At 61.7% G+C, this 13,253-nt stretch overlaps 4 protein-coding genes across 4 annotated transcripts; all 4 read right to left on the minus strand.

Annotated features, from left to right (window-relative positions):
- Positions 1-2,568: 2,568 nt before the first annotated feature.
- LINJ_25_0290 (conserved hypothetical protein) lies at positions 2,569-4,323 on the minus strand (the record flags this gene model as incomplete). The annotated part of the gene is made up of 1 exon (XM_001466025.1): positions 2,569-4,323. The coding sequence occupies one exon, from the start codon at positions 4,321-4,323 to the stop codon at positions 2,569-2,571; it is 1,755 nt and encodes a 584-aa protein (XP_001466062.1).
- A 1,633-nt stretch (positions 4,324-5,956) lies between these two features.
- Positions 5,957-7,804, minus strand: LINJ_25_0300 (conserved hypothetical protein; the record flags this gene model as incomplete). Its single annotated transcript, XM_001466026.1, has 1 exon — positions 5,957-7,804. The coding sequence occupies one exon, from the start codon at positions 7,802-7,804 to the stop codon at positions 5,957-5,959; it is 1,848 nt and encodes a 615-aa protein (XP_001466063.1).
- Positions 7,805-8,601: 797 nt separating this feature from the next.
- Positions 8,602-8,874, minus strand: LINJ_25_0310 (conserved hypothetical protein; the record flags this gene model as incomplete). Its single annotated transcript, XM_001466027.1, has 1 exon — positions 8,602-8,874. One exon carries the CDS (start codon positions 8,872-8,874, stop codon positions 8,602-8,604), a length of 273 nt encoding a protein of 90 aa, XP_001466064.1.
- A 676-nt stretch (positions 8,875-9,550) lies between these two features.
- Positions 9,551-12,799, minus strand: LINJ_25_0320 (conserved hypothetical protein; the record flags this gene model as incomplete). Its single annotated transcript, XM_001466028.1, has 1 exon — positions 9,551-12,799. One exon carries the CDS (start codon positions 12,797-12,799, stop codon positions 9,551-9,553), a length of 3,249 nt encoding a protein of 1,082 aa, XP_001466065.1.
- Between the last annotated feature and the right edge of the window lie 454 nt (positions 12,800-13,253).

Genomic DNA, 13,253 nt, shown 5'->3' on the forward strand with positions numbered 1-13,253 from the left:
TGTCAGCCCAGCACGAGCAAGTCCAGACAGACACGCGCATACGCAGCCACACCCCACCCACCACGCTCCCGCTATGGCTACACCCTCGGCGTCTAGGATGAACCATCCCGCCGCCGAATCGGCGGCTACGTGCTTTACGCGCTCTTATCTTCCCTCTGCACGTCTCCGTCCGGGGTACCTGCGGCGCCGGAGGCGCCAGACGGACATGGGGTGGTCTGCGGGCCTTCACCTGAGCGCATCGCGTCTACGGTCCTGCTCCAGGGCCGAGGCGGTGGCCTCTGACGTCGGTGTGTAGTAGGCGGTGGTCCAGGTGCATCCCGCATGAGGTCGGGGGAGGAGGCTGGCCAGCGCCTGCCCAGCGCCCTACGGAGACCCTGCGCCTGGCGTGCATGCCATCTTCCGCACTTAGTCGCTGCAGCCCGCGGCTGCCCCATGAGTCTGTGTGGAGACTCCTCACATCGCAGCCTGGGGAGGAGGGGGGTGCCCATGCGGCCATTCGCGGTGTTCTTGGCATGCTTCCGGCACGTTTCGCGCACACGCACTGTGGGGCTCATCGGCACACACTTTTCCGCGCCTCTCGTCGGCCGGCGCTCGTGCCCTGCTGACCTCTGGGATGCCGCGCTGGCATGGGGCACACCCTGCCAGCGGTGCTTCACAGCGCGTCAAGCACCGTGCTCGCGCTTTCGGATCATGCAGCCTGCTTTCAGCACAACCTTGTTGCCGGTGGGGTGTGGGAGGTACGCGGGGGCCGTTGCCAGGATCGCTTGCCCGCATGCGCCGGCGACAGATGGAGCGACACAAGGAGTCGGTGTGACGGCATGGGGCACCCCACGCTCTCCCGTGTGCACGCGCCTCTCACAGGAGACTATGTGTCAGGCGGAAGGCAGCTCGTGGATAGGGCATGTGCCGGCGTGCAAGCCGCTCACAGCTTGTCGTCCTAAAGGGAAGCACAACAGGAGGCGGATGCGTGCGCGTGTCGAATCGATGGCACGATCCGTAGGGAGCTGGTGCACGCGGGGTCACGGCTGCAAGTCTTGCTGGCGCAGCACCAGCCCAGACCTCCCCGCGGAGATGAAGAGTACGCGCCCGTGCCCGAGTACTCGCTGCGGGCGCCTGGGTTCAACATAGAGTTGGTATTGGACCCGTATACCTCGGTTGGGTGGGCGGCATCATCTGGGGAGGAGGCAATACAAACAAGCAAGGACACAGTCGCCGTGATCCGAGTTGGCAGATGTTTCTAGGGATTACAAGGAGAGCAAGGCAGCCACGTCGAGGGGATACACACACGACACAAGGATCCTTGCGGAGGCGGACATACATGGCTAAGAGGGCGACAGTCCTGCACCTACGCACCAGGGGGAGGAGGAGGACAAAGGCCGGTGAGAGGGCAGCTAGCCAGCGGCTGAAAACAGGCGGGTGCGAGAGAGAGATTGTGAGATGTGCGCCCATCGAGATCATCCGTGCTCGCGTCTTTGTTTGCGGCTGCTGCTGGGGTACGGTTTGTTCGTGCGTTGCCGCCCTACACCTCTTGTTCGTCGGTTGGTTATTGTTTCTTTAACGTGTTACGCACGCACGTGTGTGTGTGTGCGTGTGGTGTGTTCGGTGATGTGATGCCTCTGTTCGGCTGCTCTTATTTTCCCTTTTAATGGCCACCGCTTTAGTAAACAGAAAGGAAGAGAGGGAGAAGGGGAGCGCCTCGTACCCGCACGTGAGTAGTTGCGGCCCTGCGCTGGTGTGTGTATGCGTGTGTGTGTATTGTAGGGGAGGGGAAGAACGGATGAAACCGCTCAAGGACACACGTGCAACCACGCGGGAACCGTCACAGCCACGCAGGCACTGAAAGATACGCGAAGATACGCAAAACGCACACCTCTGCCCTGCTTCGGCGTGTCCAGGAACGCCGGAGAGTTTCCCTGGCGAAAAGTAAGCATGAGGCGTCGAAGAAGGAAGAGGTACAGACACAAGTGCGGTGAGAGCGAGCGAGAAGCGGAGGGCACACACACACACACACGCACGCGTAGGAACATACGTACACAGGAAGACAGAGAAAAGAGCAACACTCAAAAAAAAAGCGAAAGCAACCACACAACACAGCACTCGCACGGGGAGTGGGGATTAAAGAGACGGCACAACAAACAACTAAACGTACTGTGATGATATTAGAGATGCGAAAAGCGCTGGGCATGAATGGCGGGCGATTTCCGGGACATGGGGAGGGGGAGACGTGCTGGCGGCTAGGACAGGGATGGAAAGTGGGAAAGGGAGACGCGAAGAGTGGCGCGCGCCTTGTCCCCTTGTAACGGTGAGGTGATTACACCGCGTGTGTGTGTGCGCGCGCGCTCTGGGGTGCGTGGCGCCATGGCCATCACACGCTACAGGCCGCACACACCATCCGCGGGACACAGACGCGTCCGTACAAACAGCACTCAGATGGATGAGGCAGATGGAACCGGGCACTGAAAGGGCAGCGCATAAAAAGAGACCGCTGCGACACGACGCCACTGTCACGATCCTGGTCTATCTCGACTCTCTGTAGGCTCACTACGCTAGCCAAGTCAAGAAACCTCTTCAATGGGCGTACGACTTCTTTGAGCGAGGTGCCGGGGGGACCGTGGGGGAGGAGCTGCCGTCGTGGCTGGAGCTGTTCCCGTTACTGCTGCCCCCAATCCCGTATCCATTAGATGTGACTGCTCCTACGGCAACGGCCACCGCGGCTGCTCGTGCGGACGCCGGGGCAGGTAACTTGATGGACAGCGATGTCGGCGATCGCTCGCGGGAGTTGCCGCTGCCGGTGCCGCCTGGCGGACTCGTGGAGCCGTTCGCACTGCTGCTGCTGTTGTTCGCCTGATTACGCCGGCTGGCGGGCACCGGGATGGCAAGGCCGCTATCGCTGATCGGAGCTGGCGGGGTTGTCATGCCACCGACGCCTCGGCCACGGCCGATCGGTGGCGGTGGCGGTGGCGGCCTAGCAACGCTACGACCGCCGCGTACGACCCCGCCACGCCCACGTGGCAGTGGGATGCTTGGCCCCGTGGGCGACGGAACAAAATACTGCTCTGCCTTGCCACAATGGCTGTTGATGAGGTCGAGCAGTTGTGCGCCTGTCTCCAGCCTCAGTCGTGAGCCGTCGCGCTGCTTAAAGAGCAGCACCCCGTCCAATGATCGTGTGTTGGCCTCTGGGATGGCGCAGTGATGCTGCACCCACTCGATCGGGCAAGTCTTCGCCTCCCGCCGCGCGGGCGCCCCCTTTGGCAGCACTCGCGCGTACCCAAAGACGGTGGGGGGGCTAGATAGGAGAAAGACGACGAAGGCCGAGCCGCGAGCCTCCATGCAGCTCTGCATCTCATCAGCAAACACGGGGTTCGGCCAGAAGTAGTCGTCTCGCACGGCGTCCTCGGCGTCCTTCTCCGTGATGTACGTGATGAAGGTTGCCGGCTGTTGCGCCTTGGCGGCGCCGTTGCCGTGCAGCGACGCGGCTGCCGCTGCTGCAAGGGGGCTGGACGAGGACCCGGTGGATGCTACTACCGCCGACGCCTGCAGGCGCTGCTGACTTCTCGGGGCCGGAAGGGTTGGTCCGTCATAATCGAGCCCGCCACCGATGGGGGTGAGCGCCGCCGGTGGAAGACGCCGCTCCACCATGATGCTGCTGCGCGGCGCTGGAACATTTGGGTTGTGTTGCGGCGGTAGCGGTGGTGGCGGCGGAGCGACATCGATGCGGTGTGGGATGATGTGGGCGCGCGGCGGGGGCGGCGGCGGCAGCAATGGCTCCGACAACATATGGTAAATCTTTTCTCTCGCGGGCTCACGATCGCTCAGCTCGGTGAAGATGAACTGCTTTCCATAGAACTGAAGTACACGTGGAATGATGAGCAGTTTGCTGGGGTCCTGCAGGATAACCCAGCCGCGACCGTTGCAGTTCACGTTTTGGCCCGGAAACACATCTGCCTCCTTCACCATGTCAAACGTTTCAAAGTAGCGGCCCAGCATCTCGGGTGTCGTATTGAAGGGTAGGTGGGAGACGTAGATGCAGACATACTTGGTGGCGGTCGCGTAGAGGGACCCGGTGCGGGGGTCTTTGAAGAAGGCGTGGTACTGCGCGTTCGGCAGCAGCTTCGGCAGCGTGACACCTGTCTCATCAGCCGAGGTGGAGAGCGGCACCTCGCGCGGCGGCACATGCGTCGGGTCGAAGAGCTTCGTACCCTCGGGAAAGTACTGATACAGGGGAAGGCGGTAATCTTCCATCAGCGACAGCCGGTCGCCGTTCACGTACACAAACGGTGTTGGCGTCGAGGCACTCGCTGATACGGCGTCGCTGGGCATCATCCTGGGAATGGGACAAGAGAAGCAGTTGAAGTGAAAGAGGGACCCGAGGAAAGAAAGAGTCTTCGCAGGTCTGCGTGTGCAGTGCGGGGAGGGCGGGAGGAGAAGAAGAGAGCGCCAAAGAGAGAGAGAGGGAGACAGCAAAAGAGGGTGCTGTGCAGAAAGGAAAATGCGAAAGAAAAGAGGCAGGGCAAGCGAGCGCGCGTGTCTGTGTGTGTGTGTGTGTGTGTGTGTGTGTCTGCGATTGAGAGCGAAGTGATGACGGGGCACCACCAGCACAGTGAACGGAGGCTGAAACTGTGCAGAGTGGAGGAGGCGAAGCAGGCGGTCACAGAGGACAAGGCGAGTAAGGGTGGGAGGGGGAGGGCGACAGCACTCACGCACGGTGTGTGGGTGTGGCTGTGCGTGTTCGCGACAGTGAGCGTCACACAAGGAGATGAGAGAGGGATAGGAAGCGCCACGGCAACCCCGTAGTCGGAGACGGTGACTTTCACGAGACAGAGGAGGGACATGGGGGCACAAACATGCGCAGAGTACAGTCGGGGAGTCACGGAGCCACGCAGAAGAGAGCAGTCACAGCGCGAAAAGAAGAAGCGCTCGCGTGCAGCGTAGATGTACCACGATGCAGGTGCTTCACCGTCCGCCGTCAGAGACGCGCACCATCCGCGTACGCTGGGCGCTACCGCTATCGGAGAAGCTCGACGCAGCAAAGCGCCGCCAGCAAGCAAACACGGCTGGGGTTGCTCGTACGGAAGTTGCACGAGGAGGAAACGGTGGCGACAGTCGTGCCACCTCCTTCTCTCTCCCCCCTCACGGCTTCCGCAGCAGCCATGTCCTCACCGCCCGTACCAAAGGTGCTGCAGTATCTTCCAAAGAGAGACGCTGCTGCGTTCCCCTGTTCTTTTCTCTGTGTGTGTGCGTGTGTGTCTGTGTCTGCCTCTCGTTACCGTGCCCGTGCACCCGCTGTCGACGCCTTTCCCCGTCTCTAACAGACGCCTTCCCTGCAGGGGAGGGACCGGCGCAGCAGACGTCCAAGCATGCGCACGTGCGAAAACGGCACACTACGCTCCCTTTCTCCGCTGGCTGCGCTCGTGAGGGCAGAGGAAGGGGGGCCGCAGGTGTTCGAGGATGATATCATTGAAATGGGAGGAGGCCCACAAAGGTGCGTGCAGCAACGGCACGCAGGTGGTTAACCGCTTTACTCATTACAGAGGACGAGGTGAGAAAGAGGCGAAGAGACGCCACAGCCCGTGTACATCAACTATGGCTGGCGCTCTCTCTTGCGGCATGAGTGTGGTGGTGGGGGGGGGCGCCTATCGCTTCGCTCTGCCACTCAGCGCGTACCCCGTTTCTCGTGGCTGTCCCCGCGAACGGACCACGACAGCACACCCAGACACATACAGAGGCCAACACACGCACGATGGAGACAGCCAAAGAGCGAGAAGAAGCAAGAGAGCAACACACAAGCACGCACACTTCTGCTTATGCTCTTGTGCTCCCACGGTGAGCAGGGCTTCGTACGGCGCGCTTGGACGATGAGCGCTGCGCCGGTGGCGCAGTAAAAATTGAAAGACAAACAGAACGCCAACAGCTCGCCAGCGGGATGATACAAAGCAGGGTCTGCAGGTAGAAGGAATCACGCGCTCTCCTCCGCCGCCTCCCTCACCTCTACGCACTCCATCGACACGCGAATCTTTTCTGTCCCGCTCAAGGCGCCGACCACGACCACCTGGCAGACGCGCTCAAACGGCAGCGCGCCTGTGTTCTGCGTCGTCCACTGCCACAGTGCCGGCAGCAGCGCCACCGGAACGTCCTCGGTAGCGACAACAATGGCACGGTCAACGTCGCCGAAGCTGCACCCGAAGAGAGTGAGGTAGCGCTCGCAGTTCGCCATGGCAACGACGAATTGCGCGACAATGTCGGTCAGTGCCGCGCTGGTTTCCTCCCCTTGTTGTGTCGCGGCCAAGGCGCTAATGTATTGCTGGCAGACAACAGGAAGATCAGCGACGGTGGCCACCTCCCTCGTCGCCGGAACACGTCCAGGCGTGGCACTCACGAACAATCGCAAGGTGCCGGTGGCGAGGCTCACGCGACGAGCCTGCGAGTGCGGCCCCGGTTCGCCAAGTGCCCAGCAGCTGCGGCTCTGCGCGTGCAACACCTGCTGCTGAATCGCCGCCGTTGGCGCGGCCAGAACTTCGGCTTCAACCGCGGCAGTGGACCGGGAGCATGAGTTATGCACCGTGACAAGCAATCCGGGCGGACAAATGTGGGACACCTTGGCGGCGTACGCAGTGCGGCACCACACCTCCCAGGAAGGCTCAGGGAGCGAGAAGTGATAGTAGAAGGGGGTGAGGCTGCGCTCCATCGCCCACGTCTGCAGCACAGTAAGGCACGCATTCAGTGCCTCCGCGGCAGGCGCGCCAGCTTCGAGAGGAGCGGCGTACGTGTGATGCGCGATGCCGTCTCTCGCGGCGGCAGTCCCAAAGCCTAGAAACAAGGCGCTGCGGATGGTGGGCGGCAACGGCCAGTCGATAGTTTCTCCGGAGTCAAGCGCGGATGCCGTCGCGCTCGGCGCCAGTGGATAAGCAGCACAGCTACGCAACAGCGGCATCGCGTCGGAGGGGAACGTGACGGCACCGGCCCGAAGACGCGCCAGAAGCTCTGCCTCCTGTGCCTGTTGCTCAACTGGCTTGGGCACCCGTGCCACAGTGAGCAGTCCATGCCCCGAAGGCGAAATGTCGTTGTCGTCCTGCATCACCACCTCCAATGCCGCCACCGTCAGGTGCTCTGTATGGAAAAGAGGACAGTTCAGCACGGTCGTCTCGTACTCGCCGCCCTCGCCAGCGAGGTGGGAATGATAGAGCTCCGCCATCTTCTCCAGCGTCGGGCGCGCCTCCTCGAGTGTCTTGCCAATGAAGCGGCGCGGCGTCAAACCAATGGACGCTGTCTTCACCAGGATGGCCCGTACGTGCAATGTGTTGGCCATGTCTAGAATTTCATCGGGCTGGCGCATCCACAGGTAAGCGAGGGACTCGAGCCCCAGACGGTCGCAGATGAACTCGACGCGGTTGCGCTGATAGTTAGAGAGGATAGCACCGCTGGTGAGCCCTTGCACCTCTGGGAACTCTTCCTTTACCGTCTTGATGAGCGAGTACAGCGATTCCACCTCGTCCTCCTCGGGTGGCTGCTCAGAGTAGAGCAGCGACTGATCTTTCGCAAGCCCACGCCTCACGCGACCGCGGCGAAGCGGCAGCCCGAGACAGGCGGCAATCGAATCCACCGCTTCAAAACCCACTGTTTGGTACATGTACGAGTCGATGTCATGTCCGTGCGTACCGTTCTCCGCTGCTCCTCGTAACGCTCCGTCGCTCTCCAGCACGGGTGCCATGTTCGCAATGACGACCGGTTCGTGGCCGTAGCGGTACGCCATCAGCATCGCAAGAATGCTGTCCTTGCCACCGGAGAGAAGCGCGATCGTCTTCATGCGCGCATCGCCGCCGGAGCCGGGGGAAGTTCGACTGCACGCGATCGAGGCGTCACGACAGAGCGCCGATGGCCCGGCAGACCTTTCAACGGGAATCCTGTCGCTACGAGGGAGATTGTGTTCGTGGCTGTATATATATGTATGCGCGTGCGTGCGTGCGTGTGGGGGGGAGGGGGGAGGGGGCAGTAGCTGGTGAAGATACGTCAAAGCAGACACGAGGGATCGGCCGAAGTCTCGCAAGAAGAGCGGTGGAACAAGGGGAAAGGGGAGGCGGGCACGCATCTTTTTAGACTTCACACCTCAGGCCGGCAACAACAACCACAAGAAAGGCGTGGCTCAGATGCGGAGGGTGAACATTGTGGGGATGTGTGGTCGCAGGCAGGGACAAGTAGAGCAAAAGTCTGCCGACGAGCTCGCCGAGCGGCGCTCGCACCCTTCACCCCTCCACGGATATCCAGCGGAACGAAGTGCTCATCATCGCAAAAGGCGCGGGTGTGTAGACACGGTTCCTGCGTGTTCTTTTTTTCTTTGATTCTTTTTACTATGTGCCACCGCGTACGTGCGTGTTCGCCTGCGTGTGCCTGCGTGCACCGAATTCTCTCACGGGTTCCCCTCTCATGGGGCCACCTCAACACTATCCCCATAGCCCCCGCAACGCGTCACCTCTCTGAAGATTCGGTGGAAAAGTGAGCACTGTCGACCTTCAGCTCCGTTGAAAATAGTGCGCCTCACTATCCGTGCCACGGCACACGCACGCGTGCGCATATGCTGCCTACAATGGGCACCGAGCTCCTGAACTACGGACCCCTGCGCAGACGGGTAAGCTGATTGTAAATGATTGCAGCAGACGCCGCACCAACCACGGCCCCACAGAACACATTCGAGTGCATCTCTTGAAGCAGTGCCACAGCCACTACCATGATCAGACCACGCCTCTCTGCCGGTGTGAGACTCAATGACAGCTGGGCCTTTCCAGACGCTTCCTTCGGCGATGTCTTCGCAGACGTGGATGTGGTGTCCTCGTCCACAGCCGCCGCCTTTTTCGTGTGCTCTGCCTCTGCTGCGGACATGGAAGCTGCGCTCTTTGTGGGTGCGTGCTGCTCTCGCTAAAGTAGATGCGATGAACTGATGGGCACGCGTACAGCCCGAAGGCGAGAGTGGACAGGACAGGACAGAGCAGGAAAGCGGCAGGTGTGCGTCCAAGTGAGAAGGTGGGGGTAGGTGCAGCAGCAGCAACAGCAACAGCGTACAAGGGCAGTGGGGCGCGTGATGCTAAGCTTCTTCAGCCAATGGTGTCACATGGCATGAGGGGGTGCAAAGGACAGGACAGCGATGGGCATCGCGAGTTCTCCTCTGGCTTCTTTGTTTGTTCGCTGGTGCGTTGGTGCCTCGGTAAGCGTGAACGTATCGGCGAGGCGCCGTGGGGGTGGGGAGAGATGGTATAGCACACGCACACAGGAGCGTTTCATGCGTGGGTGGGGCACGGCTCTACCCCTTCCAAGGTGAATGGAGATGACGCACACAGGGGCGCAACCGTGTCGACGACGTGCTGCCCCTTCATCGACACAAAGAAACAGCGGTGGAGGGAAGAGACAGCGTGGGCCGTTCGTCGTCTTTGTGCGCCTCTCCGTATCCCTCGCAGGAGGGGCCGTCCACTCGGTCGCTGGGCGCAGCCTGCCTCGCAGCGCGGAGGGAGGGCACAGAAGTTCAGCTGAACAGCCTGACAGCCCTTCCATGCGCGCCACACTAACGCCGCTCGCGCCGGCTGTGCTGTCGATGATGCCCGCCACTACGCGAGCCTCGATCCGCGTCGTCTCGTAAGCGTCTGTGGCGGTCGCTGCGGTCGTCGCCGTAACGACGGCGGTGAGAGGAAGACGAAGACTCGACGTGGCGCGAGGAAGAACCGCGGTGACGGTCACCGCGGTATCGGTCACGGTAGCGGTGACGATCGGCAGGCAGCGGCGGTTCCTCGGCGCTGTCGTCGTCGCGATCGCGCTTCCACCGACTTTCGGCGCGAAGATCGCTCCGGGGAGCATGCGGTCCGGCATGAGATGCGGGGGTGGAATCGCTCCCGCGATTCGTTGGCGATCTCGGGTGGGCAGACGGTGGACGTGGGCTGCGGCAAAGCGGACGGAGGCCCGTCTCACGCGGACACAAGGTTGGCGGGCACACTGCCGGCGGCGAGGCGCACGCTGTGGCCTCAGGCGGTGCCGGTGCCGTCCATAGGGACTGGGCTTCCTCTTGCGACACCTCGGGCGCAGTCGGCAGAGGCAGAAATGGAAAATCCATGATGGTCTTGTGAAGATCCTCCACGTCGATCGAGTTGTCCAGGGCGGGGTAGATGGGAAGGTGCAGGGAGAGAAACTCGATAAACTCGATGCGCAGGAAATCCTTCGCGCCCTTGTGGTTGGCAAACCGACACCGCACGCCATCCGCGACACGAACGACGCTGTTGCCGAGCTCGGCTGACTCGAAGAGCGGCAGCGAGCACAGAAAGGCATAGAAGTCGCACTGTTGATCAGCCGTCAGAACCGAGGTCGGAATGAAGCACGCCGTGAACCCTGCAAGCGAGGCGTCCGCCCCGCCACGTCCGTCGTTGATCGGCTTCGCCATCGGCGGCAGAGGCAACAGCGAAGAGGGGGGCTTCAACAAAGAAGGCGCCCGTGGTGGCCAAACAGGCAGCGGCTCGTCGGGGCAAACCTCCGCCACGATCTTGGGTGAATACGGCGCAGCCAGGGTGAAACCTTCCTCCGTCATCGCCTTGGGTAGCTCAGTCTTCTCCACATGCTCGATGTACCGCGTCGCGGGTGCCCGCACGGCCTTCGCGCACACCTCGGCATCGCCGACACCTCGACTACGTGGGACACCATCCTTGAAGTGCTTCGTCTCATTATCGCTCATCTCACTTGCGTGGACGTGCGACATGAGCAGCTTCCCCTCGACATTCCTCAAATGATGCCGCCACTCCTTCTCGTCCACGGCGCCGGCCGCGTCACTCGCGATCGGCTCTGCCGTCTTCGCCGCCGCCGTCATCGCAGACGAAGAAGTTGAATCACGCTCCTTGCGGTGGGCATCGCCCGTGACCGCAGCAGCCGTCTCCTTTGCTCCCGCTGTCTCCTCCTCGTCTGCGGCCAGCAGACGCGACGCCGGTGGCAGCTGCGCCTCCGTCATGGTGCCCATGAACGCGCGTCGCACGCCGCTTGTCTGAGTGCCTGCGTGGCAGTGCAGCGACTGCGACCGCTGCCGCTGCACGTAGTCGAAGGAGTAGAGGAACTGCGAGGCTATGAGCTGCAAATGGGCAAAGACGGCCTCCTTGTCGCGCCGCCGCTCGAAGCGGTGGAGTGCGATGCGGCCCAGCTCTGAAGGAGCGGCGGACAGCTTCAGCGAGTCCAGCGTGCGCCGCGTGACAGGCACCCCACGTGAGCGGGAGGATGCCGAGGACGCATCGGTCGGCTTGCCTGCCACCGGCTGAGGCTGCAGTCGCACCTCGACAACGTCACTGAACACGGGGCTCGTCAAAGCCTCCAAGACACACGCAGCCGTCATAGTCTTGAAGGATGAAACAGTGGTGGTGTGCTGCACAAGCGCAGCTGTGTCGTAGCCATGTTGAGAGGCGATGGAGTGAAACGTTGTCCAAAGCAGGGGCCTCGCATCAGCGGGGGGCAGCAGCGCACAGAGGAGTGCACCTGTTGTGCGTGCCACCTCCACCTTGCCACCGCCCTGTGGTCTCCCCTGTCCCTGCCCCTCCTCCTCGTCAGCCCTCGGCGCAAGAGTCGCTGGTGCACGATCGATGGGGACAAGCCGCAGTGCTCGAACGCATCGGTGCACCCACGACGGTGTCACAGTCGCGGGCTGGAGAGAAGCGTTTGTGGCAGTAGAAGACGCCGCTGATGACGACTGCGCCACCGCAGCAAGAGTCTCCGAGCTGGGCCCAGCTGCCGGTCTCGGCAGTGTCGTTGCAGAGGGCCGTGGTGCTGGCAGAGACGCTGTTCCCTCTGTGGCCAACGCGGGCGCAACGAAAGATGGACGACGCACATCGCTATCGCCAGCTGACTGCTCTCCGCTTTTCTGGTGTGGCACATATGTGCTACTCTCATGCCCCTCGTCGCTGGTGTCCGTGTTTGTGCTGTGGACGCTACAGTACGGCTCGTCGCTCTCGCTTCCGCTGTCGTCACCCGAAGAAGACGTGGAGGAAGACGCAGTCGAAGAGGACGTGCTCGACGACGCGCCGCGCTCGGCCGGTGGAGGCGGGAGAACAAGGACGTGAGTGGCCTCTGCCGCTGTGTGCACAATGCGGCCTCCGTGATAACAGAGCAGCCGCATCAAGTCGGCATGCGGCGCAGCGCCATCCAGTAAGAAACGGCAGAAGGCAAAGACGGTGGTGTTGCTCAGCGCCGCGCAGCTGGCGATGGACGAGGAGGGGTAGCGCAGGTACCACTCGGAAAACAGGATGCAGCGGGAGAGAGCGTACAGTAGCTCCATGGAGTCTGCCACGTCCTCTCCTTCACTAGTGTGGCGCACCTCGATAAGTTGCATCGTCGTCGCGCTGCTCCAGCGCGACGCATCCTCCACGACGAGGACGATACGTGTGTAGTCTGCAGGGTCTATGCTAAGGCTGCTGAAACTGAACTGCGAGGAGCCTGGGACCACTGACACACGCCTGGCATCGGCGAGGAAGCTCACCCAGCCAAAGGACTTGAGAATCGTCGTCGTGTCCTCCTTGTCCCATGGAGTCATGAGGTGCACCTTGTTGCCGGAGGAAAAGAGTACCTGCAAGAACAATGTCGCATTAGGGAAGGCAAAGACAGGGGTGAGTCGCCGTTCTCGGGTGAAGTGCAGCTGACGCACAGTCGGATTGCCAGCTCGCTTGACCGCACACGCCTTGTCGCCAGGCTCTGACGTCGCCGATGTCGCGCCATCGTGACACAGGGAGGTGGGGATCGAGAAGGACACAAGCGTTTCAATGGAAACGAAAAAATGCAGCCCACCCCACATGGTGCGACGAGCCCCGTTGAGATCCGCTTTATAGCTAATGTATATATAATATGTGGTGTGTACTGAGGGATCGTGTCCGAGTGCGTATGCAGGTGTGTGTGCTTGATCCGGCGAGTCCGTGTTTATGGATGTCCTGTAGTGTGGGGAGGGAGCATGTGCGTCTGTTCTGCTGTGCACGCCAGCGCAAGCGCGTATGAGCGCCTCTTGTTCTCCCCTCGTCGTTTAGGTGCTGCGACCCGCTACATGGCACGCGTGATGACCGCCATCCGCAGAGGCAGAGAAGGGCGAAGGGGGTGGGTGGGTTATGCACAGTTGTCAAGAGTGAAAGGCAGCAGATGCAGTGCGTACGGGCATACACGCACGTCGATGCAGGAAACGTGGAGACGAGGAGTTTGTACGCGGCCATCGCTGTGAATGAGGGTCGGCTCGCAAGTGAGGAACGGAGAAGCCAACG

The sequence above is a fragment of the Leishmania infantum genome, chromosome 25 (genome assembly GCF_000002875.2).
Source record: "Leishmania infantum JPCM5 genome chromosome 25".
NCBI lineage: Eukaryota > Euglenozoa > Kinetoplastea > Trypanosomatida > Trypanosomatidae > Leishmania > Leishmania infantum.